At 41.8% G+C, this 23,777-nt stretch overlaps 1 protein-coding gene across 3 annotated transcripts in view; it reads left to right on the top strand.

The window, feature by feature from the left end:
* Positions 1-1,298: 1,298 nt before the first annotated feature.
* The window catches only part of LOC117348530 (membrane-spanning 4-domains subfamily A member 4A-like), a 53,241-nt gene continuing 30,762 nt past the window's right edge, over positions 1,299-23,777 (top strand). Inside the window, exons 1-2 of one of the 3 annotated variants that reach the window (XM_033920769.1) lie at positions 1,299-1,888; positions 23,478-23,655. In XM_033920769.1, the coding sequence (XP_033776660.1) occupies positions 23,488-23,655 (168 nt within the window). In that variant the 5' untranslated portion in view covers positions 1,299-1,888; positions 23,478-23,487. Of the gene's footprint in view, positions 1,889-13,523; positions 13,818-22,476; positions 22,498-23,477; positions 23,656-23,777 lie in introns of those variants that run through there. The other 2 variants (XM_033920768.1, XM_033920771.1) reach the window with 2 other exon arrangements.

The raw sequence follows: 23,777 nt of genomic DNA, 5'->3' as shown, positions 1-23,777 counted from the left end.
TATGTACATTAGTGGCTGTGGCAGAGACCAATTACAAAGTATGTATTCTTCCCAATTAATATTTCCATATTAATAAAGGGCTTTTTTATAAAACGCGGCACAGCAAACACTCCAATGTCCATATGGATATCGTAGCGATTACTGCAGCAGCAGCCACTAGTGTGGCTTTGTAAAAGAGGGGGAAGTGTCTTTGCTTATTTTGTAAATTGGTCTCTACCAGAGCCTCTTAATTCAGAAGCATAATAACTGCTTGAGAAATTTATGGGGACAGGCGGAAATGGAAGAGATTACTTGTTGGGACGGATAGAGACGGATTTGATTCCAGCGGGGATGGATGGGGACGGATTCGATTTCAGCGGGGAGCAGGTATGATTTCTGTCCCCGTGCAACTCTCTAGTCTGATCCTAGCCAAACCTCAGACCAGGGCTCAGAAGTAATTAGCACTGGAAGGTGGCTTACCTCAACCAATTTTCTATCTAAAAGTGTAGTCAAGGAGTATGCTGGGCCACTTCTTCCTCCTCCTTACCTGGCCCTCATTAACCTAGCTCTGGCCCTGCCTCTTATACTTCCTGGTACTTGCCTCCCTGCCTCCTCTGTCCCACGTCATTTCCCCCTAGGAAGGAACTACAGTACCTATATTAAGATAGCTCTGACAATGTGAGGGAGTGTCCAAAAGGGGGAGTGGTGGTGTCCTCTAGACTCCCTCACATATTCCTTGAATTTTAGTGTGGTCTTTCGGCTTATTTTTTTTAATCTGTTGCTGAAATTGCAACTTTTTTTCCTGATTCCTTCCTATTTTGTTTTAGAGTACATTGTAAACTGCTCAGAAAGTTTGTAAATTGGATGGTATAGCAAATTTTTACTAAAATCTGGTAACCTTAAAGAAGTTGGGGTTGGCTAGAGGCTGCTGCTGGTGAAGATACACAACTGTAGAGGACTGTGGGAAAAGAGGTTTGAATAAGGAGGGAGGCAGGAAGAGATGATAGAATCTAGAGAAGGGAAAGGACAGTGGCATAGTTTTCTTACTCTTTGTGACTCTGTACAGCGCTGTGTGCGTCTGGTAGCACTATAGAAATATTTAATAGTAGTAGTAGTGAGGGAGGGAGGCGCCTGGGGCAATGGCACCAGGCATCATCATGCCGAGTGGACCTCTTGAAATGTTTGCTGGCATGAGCAGCATTTTCCTCCTCCTGCCTTGGCTCCCTTCTGATTTCACGTCCTGGTCCTGTGACCAGGAAGCGATGTCGGGAGTTGAGGCTGGCATGAGCAGGATGTGGAAGATGCTGCTCGCACTGGCGGATGTTTCAAGAAGTACGCAGGACAGGGTGGTGAGGAGGAGAGGCGGTGGCACCCCCCCAAGACAGGCCCCAAGGTGGTCCGCCACCCCCACCTCCCCTTACTACTGGGAAAGGGTATTGAGAAAGAAAGAGAGGCTATGAGGCTGGAGGAGCAGGAGCAGGGAGAAAATGAATGACAGAATGACCCTTCAGCATGTGAGATGGATCAGAGGGCCATCCGATGCAAATGTTACCAAACTTACAGAATTTCTTCATTTTAGTGCAGATAGTCCACGTGATGAACAAGGACACAGGGTATTTTGCTTTAGCCCTTCTGCTCTCTTGGAGAGGGGAGGGGTGATGCCTGGAGGCAGAAAAAACAAACTTGTCACTGAATGTACGTACAGTCTCGTCAACACAGCGTAAGTGCTTTATCAGAGATCGCAAAGGGTTGACAAGAAATTACTATTTCCAGTCGAGAGTCCAAAGATCATTGTAGTTCCGTCTCTCCACCTGCTCTTATTGGCTCAGAATCAAATCCTTCCCACTCTATAAGGAAGAAAGTAGAAAATAGAGAGATTCATACTGGTATCAAGAAGTGTCGGAGAAAGGTTAGTATTTGTCTGAATGTTTATATTTCTACATTATGTTCTCTTGTTCTGTTTTTTGGTCTGATTACTCACATTTCAAATTTATGCAAAGTTTCAAGTTTAATAATAATTTGATTAATCGCTTAATCTAAATTCTAAGCGATGTACATGTTAATAAAATTACAAAGTAAGGGGAATAATACAATAAATAAAAAGACTAAAACTAACAAGACTATTGACAAATTTGACAAAACTGGGAACATAAGGGAGGAGATGGGTTAGAATTACAATTTGTATAAAAGTTAAAGAAACAAATAAGGGGGATACATAAGGAGAGGGAAAAATAAAAAAGTTACTTCAATAAAATTGTAGAAAGAAAAATACCATGTGAACCATTTCTTCCTCCTCTTCCACTTCCCTCCATGCATGTGTATCATCTCTTCAATCCGCTTGCCTCCATCCATTTGCACCATTTCTTTCCTCCTCCCCATTTGTCAAGGAAATGTCTAAGCGATGTTCAGTCTAAAATAATATAGATGAGAAAGAGAACAAGTATAACATCAGAGCTGGGGAAAGGGATGGGACTTGATATACTGCTTTTTCTGTGTGATTACACAATCAAAGTGGTTTACATATTTTAGACAGTAACTTATTTTGTACCTGGGGCAATGTCCAGAGTCACAAGGAGCTGCAGTGGGAATTTAACTTACACCCTCAGGGTGCCGAGGCAGCTGCTCTAACCACTAGGCCACTCCTCAAAGTTATATTTTCTGCAAGATAAGGGGAAGGGAAGTACGTAAGGACGACTGTGTGGACCCAGCTCAAAAGTAGTCTGATTATGCTAATCAGAAAACAGAAATGTTTTAAAATAAGTCTTAAATTTGTGTTGGAATGCTTGAGGAGTGGTAACCGATTCCAAAGGTCTGGATCTTGAACTGAAAAGATGGATTAGTTCATGGTATCATAAACAATTTCTCTGAAAGAAGGCTCTACAAATCAGTTTTGTTGTGATGATCCGAGTCCCAAAAGCCCAAATGCTCTGCCCTAGACCCCGCCCCCATAATAATAGTACCGATTGTAATGCCATGTCTTCCATTCATTCTTCATATACACGCCATATAATCTTATTAACAATACATGTTTCAAGTTTCAAGTTTATTAGGTTTCTTGATTAATCGCTTAATCAGACTTCTAAGCGATGTACATATTAAAATTTACATTGGTTGGGAGACAATACAATACATAAAATACTTAAAAGGACAAACACACTCAATTTAACATATTCTTAACATTAGGAAAGGAGGAATGAAATACAATTCATAAAAGTAAAGAGAAGACGTTAAGGGAAAATACAAAAGGGTAACAAATTAAGAAATATAAAAAAAATAGAGTAATAAGATAATAAAATTAGTTTGTAAAAGCATCCTTAAAAAGAAATGTTTTTAAGTTACTTTTAAATTTTCCAATGGTAACCACATACTTAAACTACACAAAGCACACTATATGCAGAGAAAATTTTAATTAACTATCATTTATATTCTGCTTTTTTGAGAGAGGTCAAGGCAGAGGCAATGTCACCTCAGTAACTGCTACAGAAAATTTCCCTTCATTGCCAAAGAACTAATACAAAAAGCATAAGAATAGTAATACTGGGTCAGACCAGTGGTTCATCTAGCACAGTATCCTGCTTCTATTTTTTTAACTATTTAATTTTAATAAACATATTGCACAAACTGCAAAGCAATGTGAGTTCATTAACACCCACTCTCAGTACAAATCACTGCAAAAATGCAGGACAGTGGTCTTCACTCATTTTTAAGTTGGGTCTGTTTTGAATCCAAAAAAGCTGAAGGAGAGCCGTTGGAGATCTTCTTACTTGGGGCCACCAACAGCAAGCAGAGTTTCTGGACTTCCATTCTCACCAGAACACCTGGCCTCAGTCACACATGCAGAAAATAGAATAAAAACGTTACAAATACAGACCCACAAACTCAAGCCCTCTTTTGCTAAGCCACGGTAGAGGCTTCTACTACGGCCCACAGTGCTAAATACGCCGACTCTCATAGGATTTCTAAGAGCATCACAGCAGCATTGGAGCATTTAGTGATCCGGGCTGTGGTAGACACCTCTACCATGGCTTGGCAAAAGGGGGAGGGGGTAAAAGTGCTACTGTACACAAACAAAACCTTAATATGCCAGACTGCATACAGTATACAAGAGAAATAGAAAGAAATGTATTTAAACATAGAAACATAGAAACATAGAAACATAGAAAGATGACGGCAGAAAAGGGCCACAGCCCATCAAGTCTGTCCACTTACTGACCCACCCCATTAAGTCTGAGTGCATATGACTTAGTTCCTTAGCTCGACCTTCGTAGGGATCCCACTGGATGTCCCATTTATTCTTAAAGTCGAGCACGCTGGTGGCCTTGATCACCTGCACCGGAAGTTTGTTCCAATGATCCACCACCCTTTCTGTGAAGAAGTACTTCCTGGTGTCACTGCCAAATTTCCCTCCTCTAAGTTTCTTCCTGAACAGTCCAAAATATAAAAACAGGTGTAAATTTTCAAAATTGACATATTTCAATCACTAAATTGAAAATAAAAAAACATTTTTCCTACCTTTGTTATCTGGGAAAAAAATATTTCTAATCATCTTGTTCCCTCTGTGCTCTTAATTCTGTTTCCAAGGCCTCCTTAAGCATTTGCTGTTTCCTTCCTCTCCTTCTTCACTTTTTGCACTACGTCCATCTTTGGCACTAATTTTCATATTTTCTATTTTTCTGCCTCCATCTCAAATCTATCTACTTTTCCATTTCTTTCCCTCTCCTCCATCCATGTGCACCATCTTTTCCCCTCTCCTTCGACCATGTGCATAACATAAAAATTGATTTCTATACCGCAATACCATTAAGTTCTATGTGGTGTACAAAACAGAATAAAAAAACTGCACGTATACAGTTGAATATAATACATTAATTTCCTAAAAATTTTGTAAACAAATACATTTTCAATTGTCTCCTAAAATGCTGATATGACCACTATTAGAGAATTAAAATCTTTATCCCATATTGCAACTTGAAATGAAAGACATTGATGATATTTTTTATATTGACAAGCTTTGACTGAAAGAAAGGTATAAATACAGCATGTGTGTATCGAGAATGCTTTGAATTTATAAATGTGAACAAACCCATCTCTTCCCCTCACCTTCAATCCATGTGCACCATCTCTTTTCCCTCCCCTCTTGTCTTCAACCCCCTCCATCGATATGCCCCATTCCTCTCCTCTCTACCCCTTCCATTCAGCATCTTTCCCTTCTTCCTCCTCACCCCCAAGTCCCATCAAGTGACCCCCCCCCACCTCATTCCGAAGCCCCCCCACAACGGAAATTACAAGGAGGTTGCTGGTACAGCAGCGATTCTCTAGCACTGCCTGCAGCCTCCTCTGCATGGTTCCTTTGCTGTGATCCGCCCAACTGGAAACAGGAAGTTGCTTCAAGGGGAAGGGGAGGGGGCTAGACTGCGGCAGAAGAACAGTTCAGAGGGGGGATACTGGCAGCACCCTCCTTGCAATTTTTAAGATGAGGGGGGCTTTGGGACCCGGTGGGTAGCTGTGAGCCACAAGAGGTTCTACTACAAATTTGTTTTGGGGGGCATGGCCGTGACTCCCCTGTTCCAGTGCCTATGATCTGCGTGATCTAATCATGCAGTATTGAGTCAAATATCATGACAGAAATAAGGGTTCACTAGAGCTTTTGATTTTGTATACCAGTGTCCAAGCCAGGCTGAAAGATTTGAACAGCGGGGCCATAAGAATTGCCAGAATGGATTCTCTCTCCCACATGACTGGGCTAGAAAATCCGTTCTGTGAATTCAAATAACAGACATGAGAAAAAGCCATGTAACAAGCAAATAAGTTTTCATTAATGTTTCACATGCTTGAGGAGAGCCAATACAGGCCATCACAATTTCAGTGCTCTCCCAAGGGAGAAATCAATGACAACCAGACTTATACCCTATGTGACATCATTTGTTATAATTGGAATAAAATGGCACAGTTGATCACATGACTTCCTTTCAAAGAATGCCTTACATCAATGTTACATTTAAATCCTTAATTTTAATGTTAAGTCCATTCTAATGTTAAGTTTTTTAACCCAGCAAGGCAGCCTTTGACCCAATCACAGGTCTGATTTTGAATCTGGCATTCATGCTGAACCCGCGATCTTCATGGCCAATTCCAGGCCGCCAGAAGAGGGAGAAAGGCAGGAGAAATATGCAGGAAAGGCCCAGGCACCCAACATCTAGGTTGTTTACGCCTTTTTCACTTTCACTGTGTTTCAAATGATAAGATGTCCTTTGCCTTTTATTTTTTATACTTTGCTGCCCATTCTCAGGTTTCTCAATGTTTTAGTCTAGTGAGTTTTGACCTATTTGTTATTTTTACTCAGGGCCAACCTTTTGCCAACTTTTTTACTCTTGTTTTTTCAGTAAAGGTACTGTATTTTAGTTCTTTCACCTCCCTGTTTGCTCATTTTCCTTACATGTCTACTCTCCATCGGGCACCTCCTGTTGTACTCCTTAACGGTCTAAAGTAGAATTGGTCTTTTTTTCCACTACTCATGTTTTTTTCAATTTGTTTTTTTAAAGATTCATGATTAGCATCCTGCTAGCCACTTTAATCTCAAAGATTCAACAACTTCAATCTCGTAATAAGTTTGCTTTCCTACTACAATTCGATCTATCTGCGTCCTTTGATGTTGTCCACCATGAAATCCTAATTTACCAACTTTCTGAGATAGGCATTGATTCCACAGTCTTAGACTGGTTCTCAAAATTTTTACAATCCCGCTTTTACAGTGTTAATATGATTGGAACCATGTCTTCTCCTTGGAGACCGCTATGTGGTGTACCCCAGGGATCACCCCTGTCCCCTATTCTTTTCAACATTTATATGTCTTCTTTGAAATTCTTCCATCTATCTCTCTTTGAAACTCTATTTACATATGCAGATGACATCCTTATCCTTCTCAAGATAGATTCAAACCTCACTAACCTCATCGAAAATATAACAGCTTGCATAACGAAACCCCAATCCTGGGCCCTCTCTGTACAAATGAAGCTGAATGAGTCCAAAACAAAACTACTCTGGCTTGGCCCAAAATTAGATCAGTTACCCACGCTCATTCTACTACCTTCTGGTCCCACACTGCAGATTGAATTCTCAAGCAAAGTTTTGGCATTATTATTGACTCTACACCTTCCTTTAATGATCATCTCAACTCTCTGGTAAAAAAATGTTTTTTTAGTCTTCACATGTCGAGGAAAGTGAGATCCTGCTTCCGCCAACAACATTTTGCTGTCCTTGTACAATCAATTATTCTTTCCAGACTGGACTATTGTAATTCCATCTATCTAAGTCTAACCAAGAAAAATCTTCAAAGGCTTCAGCGGATCCAGAATACTGTGGCTAGGTTGATCTTCGGAAAAAGCAAATTTGATCATGTTTCCCCGTTTCTGTCAAAACTTCACTGGCTTTCGGTGATTTCTAGGACTCACTTTAAATGTACCTGCCTAATTTTCAAGATCCTACATGGCATTCTTCCTCCCCTAATCCCACTATCCCGGAAATCTTCAAGACCTGACACTATCAGATCCACCCACATACTCAAACTATCTTTCCCCTAGTTAAAAGGCATCATGTATGCAGGTAAATTAGGGAAATCCCTTTTCTTCAAATTCACTGAGTTTTGGAACAACCTCCCTGCCCCGCTGCTGAATCTAGGCTCATTCCAATTATTCCGTAAGCATCTGAAAACCTGGCTTTTCTCCAAAACGTAAAGCTATCTATTTAAAATGTAAAGCTAGCTATCCTCTTCATAACCTCTAATTTCTTATTGTGTCCTTCCCTCATTTATTGAATTACCTATAAACCGTGCCGAGATCTATCTTTATGGAGATGATGCGGTATACAAACTTAAGGTTTAGTTTAGTTTAGTGATTCTCATACTGGCTTTGTGATGCTTGTCCTTTCTTTGCTACCAACTGCATTTCTCAATACTGTAGTTGTTTCTTTTTAGGTATATCATTGTTAGCATTTCTTATACTTTATGTTTGGCACTCCTCTGTTGTTACTGCCCTTACATTTATTTATGTTGCTCTTTCTGATTGGTAATTATGCTGCATCCACAAATTTACTTCTGTCATGCTTTATTAACAGTTATATCTCATGCAATGCCCTATGATTTTACTTGTTCCTTTATATGTTTTTACATACACCTGCAGTTGCTCTTATGATTAGATCGTTATATTATTTATTTTTTATATTCCAATGTTATCTACACGATATTGGGTCATTGACTTTTACATTTCACGCAATGCCTTATGCTTCCATTTGTTCTTGTGTGTTTTTATTGGTTTTATTATTACAATTTCCTTTTTTATTAATATCTATTCATTTTATATTTGAGTGTCATTTGTATGCAATTTGCTTTTATGTAAGATTTTATGGTTTTAATATATTCTTTTATATGTTGCTATTCTCCAATAGTGTCCCCTGAAGAACACATCTTCCCAAACGCCAAAACTGGGATTCCTTTTGGGACCCTTTGTTCTGAATAAAATAAAAAATAAAATCCCCATTTTTGATTTCTGAAGTTTTTTCAGGATTTTCCCGGATCAGCTGAATTTGAAGTGTGTAATGCTGATTATTGATTGGTCAACTTGTACCGGAAGAGACATCTGAAACAGCGCAGCGTTATTAGCTGCGTTCTGTATTCATTGTGCTGGGGCTGGTCTCAGCGTGGCTGCACTATTCATGGTTTTTGGATTGATCCCCTGATAAGCCAGAAGAGTGGTGAAACAAGGTTGCTTGTTGGGATGATAGAGAGACTTGACAGCATTGGAGCTTAAGTTGTCTTTTCAGATAAGTCCTTGAACGTGCCTCTGAGTGACTTTGCCCTTTCTTAACTTAAGCTGTTAAATGAGGGAGGTTTTGTTTTTTTTTACAAGTTTTTCTAAGTACCTTTGTGTCTTACACTGCTACGTAAGTCTGAGGCTTTTTCTCCCTCTGATATTGGGTGCCTGCAGGGTTGGAGTTGGGAGGTCGCTTGTTGCCATGATCAGACAACAATTTTTTGATTTGAAAAGACATCCCCTTGCCTTTTCTTCTTGTTCTCATTCAATACATCTGCCATATAATCTGTCCCAGCCATCAGAAGTTGAGGAGGGTGGATCCACTGCCTCACTCTCCAGGGTGAACAGGCGAGAGAGACAGAACTGTGCCACAAAAGGACGTCGCCATAGCAGCCCTGATACCTAAAGTAGCTGCATCATAAGGTTTCCTGAGGATCACATCCACCCGGTGGTCCTGCACCACCCTCACTGGGGAGAGAGGCACAATTAGTTACCTGTGCAACCAAATAATCCACCCTCGGTTAACCCAAAAGCTGCTGACTCCTTTGCCACAGGATACAAGCGGGACATAGCTCTATCAATTTTCAAAGAACCCTCTGGAAAGTCAAACTGCTCTGAGACCAGAACACTCATATCAGGGTACCAGGGAAAGGTAGCTGACTGCGAGCAAACACCACATAGCCAGGAGGAAGAAGTGGACGGAGCCGGCTGAGTGACTAGATTCAATTCCTGCAACAACTCAGAAATAAGGTCCAGTAGAACCACGAACTTAAATAAGCGCAGGACAGTAGAATCATCCACAGGATCCAAGACCCCAGAGGGATCCGCAGATCCAGCACACTGCCCCTGATCTCCCGCTCCAGGAAGCGCTGTACCTGCAAACAAGGGATCAATAAGGGAAACATTAGCATCCGGGTTCTCTAGATCAGGATCAGGTAGTGCAAAAGCTGCAGCAGGATGAGGCAAGGCCGTGCCCAAAGGCACCACGCCACTAAGACGCCGCGGAGGCAGATTGAGACATGGGGGAGAACACATGTTCTGAAACTCTGACCACAAAAATTTCATAAATTTAGAGAAAAAGTGTCTGGCTTCTGGGGTGGAAAGTCACCTTTAGATGACTTGCATTTGCTTTTCTTAGGTTGCAGAGGATCCACAGTCTGGCTGACGGAAGTACCAGCCATGCTGAGCCCCGAAAGCAACAATGGCCACCCCACAGGGATAGTTGAGCATTTGGCCACCTGCTTCAGCAGGGGAAAAGCTAAGTTGGATGCTGTAGCCAACCTCCCACGAGCTGCACCTCAAGGACGCTCTAAAAGCTCTAAATTTGCGCAATCCAGGCAAGAATCCACATGAGGAGAGCCTAAGGACTCCATCCCAGTAGGTTTCCAGGCAAAATGTACAGTTTTGAAGGAGCAGGGAACTTTAGGAAAAAAGATTGCTAAAAATCAAAGATGGCCACTGTTACAAAATTCACCCCAAAATCGTGATATTTTTCATACTTCCCAAACTGTAAAAACAGTGATTTTAGGATTTTTCAGGAGAGGGAACACGGGAACATCCATAAACCTTCAAAATTCCACTTTTCCAACCTCCTCCAATGTCTCTCACATGCTGTCATCCTGTGTAAACCTTGTGACCTGACAGGATCTGTGCTGCAACCTACTTTCAGCTCTCACAATAACTGGATGAGAAATTTCACTGCCACAATGTTGGAATGTTTCTGCAAAGCTGATCTTCGAGCTGTCAGTCAGACTCCTATGTCTGACTACAACTCCACCAGGAGGGGTGGAGGCACAATGACATTGCCAAGCCTCCTAAGGGCAACTAACAGCCTGTGCTCGACCCCCTGATTAACAGTAGGTGAGACCACCTCAGGCATGGCCCTGAGCTCTAGAGAAACTATGCAGGCTAGCTAACATGTATCCAGTGGAATTGGCCTATTCGCTACAGACCGAAGTCTGTGAATTCTCAAGCAGGCAGAGCTTCAAAATTGCTCCAAGCACTAAATTACCCAAAAAGGGACAAAATTTCATCAAGTTAAAAATAATTAAATGGGGAGAGCAGAACAAACACTCCTGCAGGCACACATGCAGAAGGAAAGAACCAAAGGTGGATCTAGAGAGCCCAGTGCAGAACAACAGAGGCAGAGTGAAAAATCTGGAGTGGATTCCTTCTGCGACTATGGGGAAATAACCCTACTGTCTAGAATGTCTCACCTCTTACAATGGAAAGTAAATAAATAGTATCCAATTCAGGGCAAGACATTTCAGGTTGGAGATTTTGTGATGGTCCTAGATTTCTGTCCACTCTGTCCTGGTGCATTATGAGTCTTGCAATACTGATTTCAGTGGACAGAGTTCAATTTAAATGTGCTTGTGTTGCTTTCAAAATCCTATATGGTATCTTTACTCCTCTTATTCCTTTATCTTGGAATGTTTACAGATTCTCTTTTGCAAGAGGCATCCAACAATTTAAACTCTCCCTTCCTTCTAGAAAAGGGATTAAAGGAGTCAAGACTTTCAGTCAATCTTTGGTTTTTAAATTCTCACAACTTTGGAATGATCTTCCTTTTATTTTAAGGAGTTCTGGTTTGCTTCAATCTTTTCGTAAATCTTTAAAAACCACTCTTTTGCCTTTTACTTCCACGGTTCTGTTGCCCTTGTGGGGTAATCGAGACCTGGATCCTGATGCTTCCAAACTATACTTACAGCGCTGGAATGCTCGTGGACTATGCTACGTGTGAGATGTGGTGTCAGAGGAGGGAGTGCCTCATTCTTTCCAGGATCCACAGGTAGCAGGTCTCTTGGAGGCTCGGGATTGGCTTTTCTACCGCCAGGTGTCTCATTATGGAGGCACGTGCGAAGTTCAAGCTGGGATGTCTCTGCTTCAAGGTACTATCTGGTCTAGCCCCTAAATATATAGCTGACCTCTTCTCCTTCTCAACCAACAGACATAAGAGAAGAACACACCTGAAGTTCGTTTCCCCATCGGCTAGAGGATGTAAATTTAAGAGACACCATCAACAACTTCTATCATATCAAGCAGCCACATGGGGCAAAGACCTAGAAAAACTAATTATACACGCAAATAACTATGGTGAATTTAGGAAACATCTAAAAACATACCTGTTTTTGAAGTACCTAGGTAACGAATCTGCACAATCGACCCCATCACAATCTCACTCCCCCAAATCCGATCCCGTAAACTGTCAACCACTAATCTCTAGCTATGAATGTTCCATTCAATTTGTAGAATCTTCTAATTCATTGTAAACCGCATTGAATCTTTCTAATTCATTGTAATTCATTGAATCTTTCTAATTCATTGTAAACCGCATAGAACTTCACGGTCCTGTGGTATATAAACTGTTATTATTATTATTATTATCTCCATTCTTTGGATGCTGCTTCTTTGAATGAAGACAGGGCGGATGTGGTGTGTGAGACTTTGACTTTGTCCCTCCTAACTCGGATTAGCTTATCTTTTCATCAAGTCAGTTTGGGCTGCTTCATGGAACCTTGGGATCCTGAGGTAGTGGCAACTGTGCGGAACAAGGATCTCCCCGTCTGAACATATCACGGACCCCGGAGTTCGTCTTCTTATGAAACATCTTCTTCGGATGACTCGCTCTGTGGTACTGCAGGAGCAGCACTTTAAGTTTTTTTTGCGGCTGCATGTCTCACCATTCCGGGCCTATGTTTCTGGATATGCCGCTCATGCTCAGTGTCCTAGGTGCCAGTCCACCCCTGCAGGCTTGCTTCACATGTTTTGATCTTGTGACCGCATTCAGACATTCTGGTCTTTTGTAGCACTGTACCTGCAGTCTGCTCTGCACAAGCAGATTCCTTTGAGAGCAGATGTTCTGCTCTTTTCTCGGGGGGGTTCATTTGGGCTTGTCTAGAGGGGGCAACATGTTATTGCAAAAGGCCTCCTTGTTGGCCTGGAAGTGTATCCTTCTGTTGTGGCGCCAAGCTGAAGTGCCTACCCTTACTATGTGGAGAAATGAATTGTTTACTTTGTTGAAATTTGAATATCTGGATGTTCGGAAGGGAGGTCCTGGGCCATGGAGGAAATTCAGGGGAATATGGGCTCCCGTTTGGGAGGGATTGTCCCCTAGAGCTCGAAGTTCTTTATTGAATTTTTGACACTGGAGTGCCGGGGGGAGGGGGGGTTCTAGCAGGGGGTGAGGTTGGTTTCTGTGGGTCTTCGTGAAGGAATGACGTGAAAGACCTGACTGTTCCTGCTATTTCTCTTTTTAGTTGTTGTTGGTGTGTTGTTGTATTGCTTGTAATTTATAGACCCGAAAATTTAATAAAAATGATTTTATTTTTTTTTTTTTTAAAAACCCATTCTATTTGCTAAATACTTTGAAAATTAACTTTCATGAAATATCGCCATTATTCCTTACAGTTTCTTACAGTTAAGTTAACGGCTGTAAACTGAGTAAAGATTTCTTAGAATGGTGACTTAGATTCGATTAGAAAACCACGCTTGTGATGCAAATTCAAAGGCAGGACTGTCTGAAAATCTCCAGCCTGGAAGTGGATAACTTAACATCTATGAATAACAGCCCATTTATTTCACATCGCCTCCTTTAAAAATAAGCCAACCTTTATTTGCCCTAAACATGGACTGGCTTCCAAGAACCACCTACTCCTGCCCATAAAAAGGCAGTGTTAGGGATAAGGAAGGTTCCCTCGATCTCTATGAAAACAACTTCTGTTAAAAAAAAAAAAGAAAAAAGATATTCCAGCTCACCAGAGAGCTGCTGGCTTGAAACTCTCAGCATTGCACCGACCCAGCTGCTGGAACTACAAGGAAACATATTAGGCACTGAAAATTAATGCACATAGCATTCTCTTTGTCTGCTAAAAATAGCCACACATGCTAAACTACTGTTAAAGAAAGAAAATAAAGCAGAAAGTTGCCTTTAAATCACTCCACCCTTTATCACTTAACTGCCAGCTTCCGTGCGTTGCAAACTCAAACTTCATCAGATCCTTTTCGTGGCTCCTAAAGGTCAGCAGTAAGGTAGGGAGTGACATTTTTTTATTAGACTCATACCAAAGGACGTAATTTATATATTGTATTCTGGTAAATTTTATGTCCCTGCTCGTTTTATATTCTAAGCTTTGTACCTGGAGGCAAGGGAGGGGGTGGGGTGGTCCACCCCGGGTACAGACTTTAAAGACCGTTGATAAAGAGAGCGCTCTGAATAGGCTTCTTAACGACCCATGGGGCTTTCCCTCTATATATTAGGGGGGGGGGGTGAAAAATGATCAGCCCCAGGTGTCACATACCCTAGGTCCCCCACTGCCTGGAGCAGTGGGTAACTTTCACGGGCTCAAAAGGAGCTCACTGGGCTCAGCCCAGGTTCTCAGCTCTCTGCACCAACCATTAGGGGGCTCTTCTGCTCCTTCAAAATGTAGGCTCCACATCATTTGCTGTTCCCCTTGTATATCCAAAGCAGTGGGACTTTTTCCAAGTTTATTAAAACTTTCTATCCTTTTCATTATGGTAAAACCTTCTTGGCAGCTTACAATTCTAAAATAAAAATTTTTAAAAGGGGAGTGAATCATAATTAGACTAGAGAGTGGGGGCAGACAATATAAATACATTAATTTTTAAGATAAAGAAGAGGTTGTGTGCTTGTCTTCCTGATTTCCACAATTCATTGCAAAGATCATCGAGAAAAGTTCCTGGAGGAAAAGTCCATAAACTGCTGTTGAGACAGTCATAGGAAAAGCCACTGCTTGCCCTTGATTGGTGGCATGGGGTGCTGCTACTATTTGAGGTTTTGCCAGGTATGTGTGACTTGGATAGGCCTTTGTGAAGATGGGATACTGGGCTAGATGAACCATTGGTCTGAGCCAGTAAGGCTATTCTTATGTTCTTCATTGAAAAGCATTATCATAAAGAAGTTTTAGCTCGATTTTAAATGGTCTCAAATTAGTTTGTAGCAGTATTGTTTTTGGCAAAGAATTTCAAAGAGTAGGACCTTGAACTAAAAATGAGGAATTGCATATATGCAGTGGCGTAGCGAGGGAGGTTGGGCCCCCTGTATTGCCATGCCACGCGCCCCCCACTATTCCCCACCCTCAACTCTTCCCCACCACTTGAGTGCGCCCTCGCCCCCATGTACCTCTTGAAATGTTCACTGATATGAGCAGCATCTTACATTTGCTGGCCTCGGCTTCTACATCCCGATCCCATGAGAAGAAAGTGACGTCAGAAGGGAGCTGAGGCCATTGCGACTAGCATGTGAAAGATGCTGTTCGTGCTGGTGAACATTTAAAGAAGTACACATGGGAGCAGAGAGAAGGAGAGGTGCCAGTGCCCCCCCCCCCCATGAAGAAGGCCGCTGGGGTGGCCTTCCCTCCTTTTACTAGGCCACTGTGTATATGCTCAATATATGTTGGAATCACTGTTTCTGATCTAGAGATCTTAAGTGTTCGATATGGTGAATATGGAATCAGAGGTTTTGAGAAGTAAAGTGGTTCATTAAAGCTGTGTGTCTCAAACTTTCATGAGCTGGGGCACACTAAGGGTAGTGGCCACAACTCGAGGCACAAGGAATGTCCGCGCATGTGCAGAGGCCCTCCAGACAGGCCCTGAGATGCCAGTACGGGGTGCCTGCAGGAAAGAGGGCCGAAGAGAAGGAGAGGAGCTGGTGCCGGCTGATTGCCTACAGCAGTGTTTCTCAACTACTTCAAGCTAAGTACCCCCTAACAAATATCAACTAATTACCCCCAACCACAGACCTTCCAAGCTCTGCCTTAGGCCCACCCAAGCTCTGTCCCAGATCCCACCCTCTTTACTAATTGTAATGCACTTTTTTTCCATTCAGTTTTCATATGCACACAATATACACAGCAGATAAAAATTCTTAAAACTTGACACATTTCGATCACTATACTGAAAATAAAATCATTTTACCTACATTTGTTATCTAGTGATTTTATTTTTCTGTGCTTTTAACTATGTTTCCAGGGCCTTCTTATATTTTGACTGTTTTTCTCTCCTTCTTCACTTTCTGCCTTGCATCCATCTATGGCATTAACTTTTAACATTTAATTTTCTTCTTTCTTCTCAAAATCTACATCTCCATGTCATACCTTTCCTTTCTATCTCTCTCTTCCCTCCCCGTTTCCATGGTCTGACATTTTTCTCCTTCCCTCCATCCTCCCTAGTAGTCCATCTCTTTCCTTTCCTCCCAGTAGTCAGACACCTCTCTCCTTCCCTCCCTCCTCTCAGTGGTCCAATATAAGAACATAAGCCATGCCTCTGCTGGGTCAGACCTGAGGTCCATCATGCCCAGCAGTCCACTCATGTGGCGGCCCATCAGGTCCAGGACCTGTGTAGTAGTCTTCTATCTATACCCTTCTATCCCCTTTTCCTTCAGAAAATTGTCCAATCCCTTCTTGAACTCCAATACCGTACCCTGTCCTATCACTCCCTCTGGAAGCATGTTCCAGGTGTTCACTACCCATTGGGTGAAGAAGAACTTTCTAGCATTGGTTCTGAATCTGTCCCCTTTTAATTTTTCTGAATGCCCTCTCATTTTTGTAGTTTTTGAAAGTTTGAAGAATCTGTCCCTCTCCACTTTCTCTATGCTCTTCATGATCTTGTAGGTCTCTATCATATTACCTCTAAGTCTCTGCTTCTCCAGCAAAAAAAGCCCCAGTCTCTCTAATCTTTCAGCGTATGAAAGGTTTTCCATACCTTTTATCAAACGTGTCGCTCTCTTCTGAACCCTCTTGAGTATTGCCATATCCTTCTTTTGGTACGGCAACCAATATTGGACGCAGTACTCCAGATGCGGGCATACCATCGCCCGATACAACGGCAGGATAACTTCTTTCGTTCTGCTTGTAATACCTTTCTTGATTATTCCTAGCATTCTATTCACTTTCTTAGCAGCTACTGTGCATTGTGCTGACGGATCCATTGTCATGTCCACTATTACCCCCAAGTCCCTTTCTTGGGAACTCTCACTCAATAACAGCCCTCCCATCATGTAGCTGTACCTCGGGTTTCTGTTTCCTACGTGTAAGACTTTACATTTCTCTACATTGAACTTGATCTGCCATCTCGTCACCCCCTCCCCTAGTTTGTTCAGGTCCCTTTGCAAATCTTTGCAGTCCTCTTTAGTCCTAGCCCCATTAAATAGCTTGGTGTCATCTGCGAATTTTATTACTTCACTCTTCGTTCCCATTTCTAGATCATTTATAAATATATTGAATAGCAGCGGTCCAAGCACCGACCCCTGCGGAACACCACTTGTGACCTTCCTCCAGTCCAAGTAGTGGCTCTTCACTCCTACCCTCTGCTTCCTGCCCGCCAACAAATTCCTGATCCATCTGTATACGTCTCCTTCCACCCCATGGTTCTTTAGTTTCCGAAGTAAGCATTCCTGGGGTACCTTGTCAAAGGCTTTTTGGAAATCTAAGTATACAATGTCTATGAGGTCTCTTTTGTCCATCCATTTGTTATTTCCTTCGAAGAAGTGCAACAAGTTTGTCAGGCACGATCCTTCCTTGCAGAAGTCATGTTGGCTTGTTTTCATAAGTTTATGCCTCTCTAGATGCTCCTCAATGCTATCTTTAATCAGCGCTTCCGCCATTTTCCCCGGAACCAGGGATATCTCTCTTCTTCCTTTCCCCCCTTCCCAGTCTGCAACAATGCATAGTACCTAGTAATAATCTTTTTCTAATTCATATTCTCCACTTCTTCCTACTGTTTGTGGCAACTGTAACCAATTTTTAATGGGAGATGAAAACAATAGATGACAAACTTGCAAATAAATATGAAAATCAGTAATGACTGTCCATTGTTTAAGATCTTCTATGGGGGCAGGAGGGGGAGATGAGCCTGTGAGGTTAATTCCCTTTCTAGTACGGTTGTTGAAGTTTCACAATGCATGGGGACCTGTGGCTCGTCCCCTTTTAAAATTAATGAAAACACATTAATTAGTTAGGAGTTTCTTATAGCAGAACAAACACTCCCGAGTGATTCTGTTAAAAATTTCTTTAAAGTTTTTGAGAAAGGTATTTCGTGAGATTATTTTGTTCTTTCTCAATCCTGTATATATTTTTGGTGTTATTAGATCTTTACCCTTGGGCAAGGCTCCAGGACTGGATGGCTTTGCAGCAAAATTTTATAAACAGTTTATGGGGCTATTATCTCCAATATTACAAAAAGTGTTTAATGATATCTTGAAAAAGGGTGAAATATCACAATTTATGCTTGAGGCAGGTGTTACAGTTTTACCGAAACCTGGGAAAGATCTAACTTTATGTAATTCTTATAGTCCCAATTCTTTATTAAATATTGATGCTAAAATTATTGGCAAAGATCCTGGCAAATAGAATTAATAAGGTATTGAATAACTGGTGAGTGAAGATCATGTGGGATTTGTACCAGGTTGAACTACTGGAGATAATGTTAAACGAACAGTATAGATCAGGGATCTCAAAGTCCCTCCTTGAGGGCCGCAATTCAGTCGGGTTTTTAGGATTTCCCCAATGAATATGCATGAGATCTATGTGCATGCACTGCTTTCAATGCATATTCATTGGGGAAATCCTGAAAACCCAAGAAAGCAGCCCTCAAGGAAGGACTTTGAGATCCCTGGTATAGATTATGTGGTGGGCTAAAAAGAATAAGATCCCCTTAGTACTGTTGACGCAGAGAAAGCGTTCGACAGAGCAGAGTGGGGTTTTCTATTACAAACGCTTGAGTATTATGGATTAGGCCCAAATATGAGACGATGGATATCTGCTCTTTATTCTACTCCAACAGCTAGAATTAAAATAAATGGAGGATACTCAGAGGCGTTTTCGTTACATAGGAGTACACAGCAAGGTTGTCCCCTATCCCCAATATTCAACTCCAAACCTCCACTTAAACTGCCTTCAGTTGTCTGGGATCTTAATGTAGTTCTCACCAGTTTGATGAAGCCACAATTTGAAGTTTGTGCTCCCTTTTTCTCGAGTCCCAACACACTCCTCTCCCTCCCTCTATTCTGTGCCTCAACTAGGTGCCTCCCTCCGATGGGTGTTTACCTTCTGGACGGCTCCTTCCTCCTCACTGCTGCATTCATTTCTGTGCACAAAGTTGCAGGTGGTGGCTCCTATGCGTGTCCTGTGCTTGAACTGGAAGCCTTCTCTCTGACGTCGCAATGTCAGAGAGAAGGCTTCCGGATGAGGTGCAGGATGTGCAAGGAGCCGCCGCCCGCAACTTTATGCAAAATGCGGCAGTGAGGAGGAGGGAGCCGGCCAGAAGATGGTGGGAAATAATGAGGAAAATGCCGCATCACATCGCAGGCTGCATAAAACGGCCAGGCGGGCCAGATTTGGCCCACGGGTCTTATGCTTGACACCAGTGCCCTAATGAAATAATGTAAATCCTAGACATGGCTAGACTCTTCTAAATTGTAAATCACATTGAACTCCTCCTGGGGCATAGTAGTGATCTATAAATAACTAATGTAATGCAACAATGTAATGTTAAATTGCCGCTAATTGGAGTTAACTGGTACTTGCATGCACAACTTGGTAGGTTCAAAAGTGTTACGAATTATGTCCAGTGCACGTATAAAAGTAGGTGTGGATTGAGCAGATCATGGGCCTTTTTATGAGCTATGAGTAAGTTTTTGATTTATGCGTCACTGTGTGCACAACTTAAGCGAAGGCATTTAGCTGGCATTCATGGGTGTTCCTAAAGGTTGAGTGGCACTTAGACAGTGCTAAGCATGATTCTGTACAGAGCGCATAACAGAGATTTGCGCTAAGCTCCGCACTATTTGGCATTGCCTTTTAGGCAGCATATTTAGAATCAGATCCTGACAGATTAGCATGAGCCCTTATCACCTACACAACAGTAAGTGCCCCATGGCAGTTGCCACATGCTAATGGGAAAATTAGCATATGACTGTCAAACAGAAAAGGCAAGGGAGGTGTCTTTTCAACCAATGATAAAGTCTTAAGCTGAAGGTCGCTGAAGACTAAAAACGCGGCAGTAAACAGGCAGCAGCGTGCAGAGCGCTACGAAACCAGTTTCATAGCACTCTGCCCACTGCTGCCTGTTTACTGTCATGTTTTTAGTCTTCAGCGACCTTCAGCTTAAGACTTTATCATTGGTTGAAAAGACCAATGCCTTTTCTGTTTGACAGTCTATACTGAAAACACACCTTTTTAAAGACACTTTTAATTTCTAGTATTATTTAATCTTTTCTTAGCATTTTAACCTTTAATCTAACCCTTCCCTTATGTTTTTTGCCCTATTTGTTTTCTTAACTAAGACAGATGTAATCTTTTCCCTTTCTCTCCCTCCACCTCAAGTCTGTCCTGTCTCAAACTTATGTTATTGAGTTTTAATTTTGTATCTCGATATTTTATGTTTTATTTTGTACATCGCTTTGTAATCAGATTTAGCGATAAATCAAATGTTAATAAACCTTGAACCTTGAACCTATTCTGCTGCCTGTCTGCTCAAAATTAGCATATGGCCATTATTGCAGAATTAAGAAAACAGCCATTTACCGGCAGCACTAAAATTGGTCGTAGCACACGTGAAAAACCCATGCTGTGGACAGTGCAGGACACCTTTTAGTGCTGTTCAGTAAAAAGGGAACCTTATTGTTTTAGTGTTGTTTGGTTGGGGGTTTTTTTTAAGTAAGATGGGGAAATCTGAGAGGAATATTTTGGACTGTTTTGGTTTTTAATGCAGTCTGCCTTGAACTAAAAAATAAAATGGAATATACAGGTACATATCAAATTAAATTAAAACCTTCCTGCACTTTAGTTAAAAAAAAAAAAAAAGTCCTTCTCTATATATGACGGAGACCGAGAAAGAGAGTAGAGCAGCGCTGCAAGGAGACAGACAATGAAAGGAAGTCACGGAAAGACAGGCAACCCAGGGTAGTGGACAGTGAATAGAAAATGATACAGAGGAACTGGTTAGCTGAAAAGAAGTGGGAAAGTGACGCTAGTTAGAGGAAACCATAATGAGTAATTGCTGGAATCCAACAATTGTTAAAAAGGGAAGTGCGAGAACTTTGCTTACTTAGCTGGGGAAAGAAGAAATGAGTCAGGGAAGTACATGTCATATGATTCATTGTTATTGAACTATTCCGAACCAGGATCACTAAAGTGAAAGGACACTTTAGAGAGAGAGACTGCATGGAGGAGGAGAGGGGCAAGACAGGAAAAGATGTTGCATGGGAGGGGGAGAGGGGCAAGACAAGAAAAGATGCTGCATGGGAGGGGGAGAGGGGCAAGACAGTGAGAAATGTTGGACATAGCAATGGAGGGTAGAAAAGATGAATTGGTAGACAAACTGGAGATAAAATCTAATTTGATGATAAGAACATTAGAAAAGCCTTAATGGGTCCATCAAGCCCAGTAGCCCATTCTCACGGTGGCCAAACTAAGTCACTAGTATCTGGCCAAAACCCAAGGAGTAGCAAGATTCCATGCTACTAAGATGAATAACCTGAAAATACTGGACTACCTTGTATATGCTGGACACTTTAACACATATTTTCCCACAGCCTAAAACAGCCTTCCTTTACAAGCTAACCAGATGGAATAGCCTGTACCTTGCTATCTGTTAACACATGTATCCTTTTGAAATGCTAACCCTGCTGGCCTTTGCTACAAAGTTCTTGTCTCCATTCCCTGCTGGGAGGATACTTCTCCAAGGTTTTGTGGCCATTGTTCATTTGTGCTGAGCCATTATCAGTGCTGTATGACATATGCAAGAGTACTTAACATATGCAAGGCACCCCGAAAAGCCATAAAACACCCATAATAAACAACAACCCCGAAGGACGAAGGGGGAGTAGGGATGTGGGGGAGTAGGGATGTGGGGGCCTGGTACCAAGAAAGGACTTTTACAACACAGGCTGGACATTTGCTGCCTCTTTGTTTCAACATTCTACATAAGATTTTCTACAAGGACGCTATCCTGAAGATGATGTACAGTGTTGTAAAACCACAAATCAGCATCTGCAAGGTGATAAGGATTCCAGACATGGAGGAAGAAAGTTCAAGAAGTGCCCTCTGTTCCTGCTCGGGGCCCCCCTCCTGGGAGTAGAGGGGGAGTAAGGGAGGCATAGACTGGGGGGGGGGGGGGGGTGGAATAGATAGGTATACATTTTTGTATTAATAGGGAAGTATAAGACCAGAGTTTGGGGATGTGCCTTTTTGGAACAAAAAAAGAATTTCTCTATATAAAAATCCATGCATCACAGGTAAAATCAGAGAGATTGACTCAGATATACCGGCAGGAATGTGCTAGCCCCCTGTCTGGCATATCAGTGTAAGTTCTACTCTCCATTGCATATTCTGAACTGACAATATAATATTTCTTCTGCTATGTCTTTGCTGCTGTAGTTTTGTAAGTTTTTATACTAACAATAAAAATATTGTCTCTTTTGGAAAATACAATGCCGTCTCGTAGTCATTCCAATGAGGTAAAATAAGTGCCATTACTTCACTACTGATCCAGGGCAAGCAGTGGCTTCCCCCATGTCTTTCTCAATAACAGAATCCTCCGAATCCAAAAACAGCACTGTGGGGTTGGTCTACTTCAAGAAGATGGACCGCAGGAATGCACCTTGGTACCACAAACTGCTAGGTAACACAGAAGAAAAGAAATGTGGAACCAGTCCCTGGACCTCCAAGAGCTAAAATCACAAAATTTATTGGTGTGTAAAACAATTAAAATCAATCACAACAATATAAAAATGGAACTGCATGAACAATGACCAGACCCTACATGGGCCGTGTTTCGGCTTTACATAGCCTTCCTCAGGGGGGTCCTTGAAATGCAGTAACAAAAGAATCAAAAGACAGTAGATCTGTGAAATGAGTACCACATACTATCTTGCAACTTCCTCCAGGATCTTGTCCAAACCTTTCTTAAAGCCAGCTATGCTATCTGCTCTTACCACAACCTCTGGCAATGCTTTCCAGAGCTCAACTATTCTCTGAGTGAAAAAAATTTTCCTCCTAATAGATGCTCCCATCAACAGCCCAACACGTTTTGCCACACAAGGATGTTTCAGGGGCATGTAACTAAAAAAAAAAAACAATTTTATTTTCCAAAAAAATCAATGCATAAGGCAATACGGCCCTCCTTTACAAAGCATTTTAAGCCGCACCTTCAAAAAGATATAAAAAGGATGGAGTCGGTCCAGAGGAAGGCTACTAAAATGGTGTGTGGTCTTCGTCATGAGGCGTATAGAGACAGACTTAAAGATCTCAATCTGTATACTTTGGAGGAAAGGCGGGAGAGGGGAGTTATGATAGAGATGTTTAAACATCTACGTAATGTATATGCGCATGAGTCGAGTCTCTTTCATTTGAAAGGAAACTGCAAAGAGAGGGCATAGGATGAAGTTAAGAAGTTATAGGCTCCAGAGTAATCTAAGGAAATACTTTTTTACAGAAAGGGAGGTAGAGGCATGGAACAGTCTCCCAGAAGAGGTGGTGGAGACAGAGACTATGTCTGAATTCAAGAAGGCCTGGGATAGGCATGTGAAATCTCTCAGAGAGAGAAAGAGATAATGGTTACTGCGGATGGGCAGACTAGATGGGTCATTTGGCCTTTATCTGCCATCATGTTTCTATAATCCCAAGTTATACATTATTTTTTACCTTCCTATCTTTTGTATGTTTCCTGTAGGTTGTAAGCCATGATTCCAGTAGTAACTGAAGCCAATGGGATGGTGGTAATCACTCATGTTATCCCTTCAACTGGTCAACAAGCAGGTCAGGTGGTACCCAATGTCCATCAAATTGCCTCATGCCAGGTTCCAGTGGCTCTGCAGAAATTCTTCAAAGGAGAGCCAAAGACTCTGGGAGTACGTTTATGTCTTAACCATATTTTTATTACAATTAAAGCAACTACCACAATGTATTCAATGATTGTCACAGAGAAACCACATGTGTAATCCCTTCATCAGCATCATGACATTTGAGCAAC

The sequence above is a fragment of the Geotrypetes seraphini genome, chromosome 14, assembly GCF_902459505.1.
Source record: "Geotrypetes seraphini chromosome 14, aGeoSer1.1, whole genome shotgun sequence".
In the NCBI taxonomy this organism is placed as follows: domain Eukaryota; kingdom Metazoa; phylum Chordata; class Amphibia; order Gymnophiona; family Dermophiidae; genus Geotrypetes; species Geotrypetes seraphini.
This window is presented reverse-complemented; position numbering and strand designations above follow the sequence as displayed.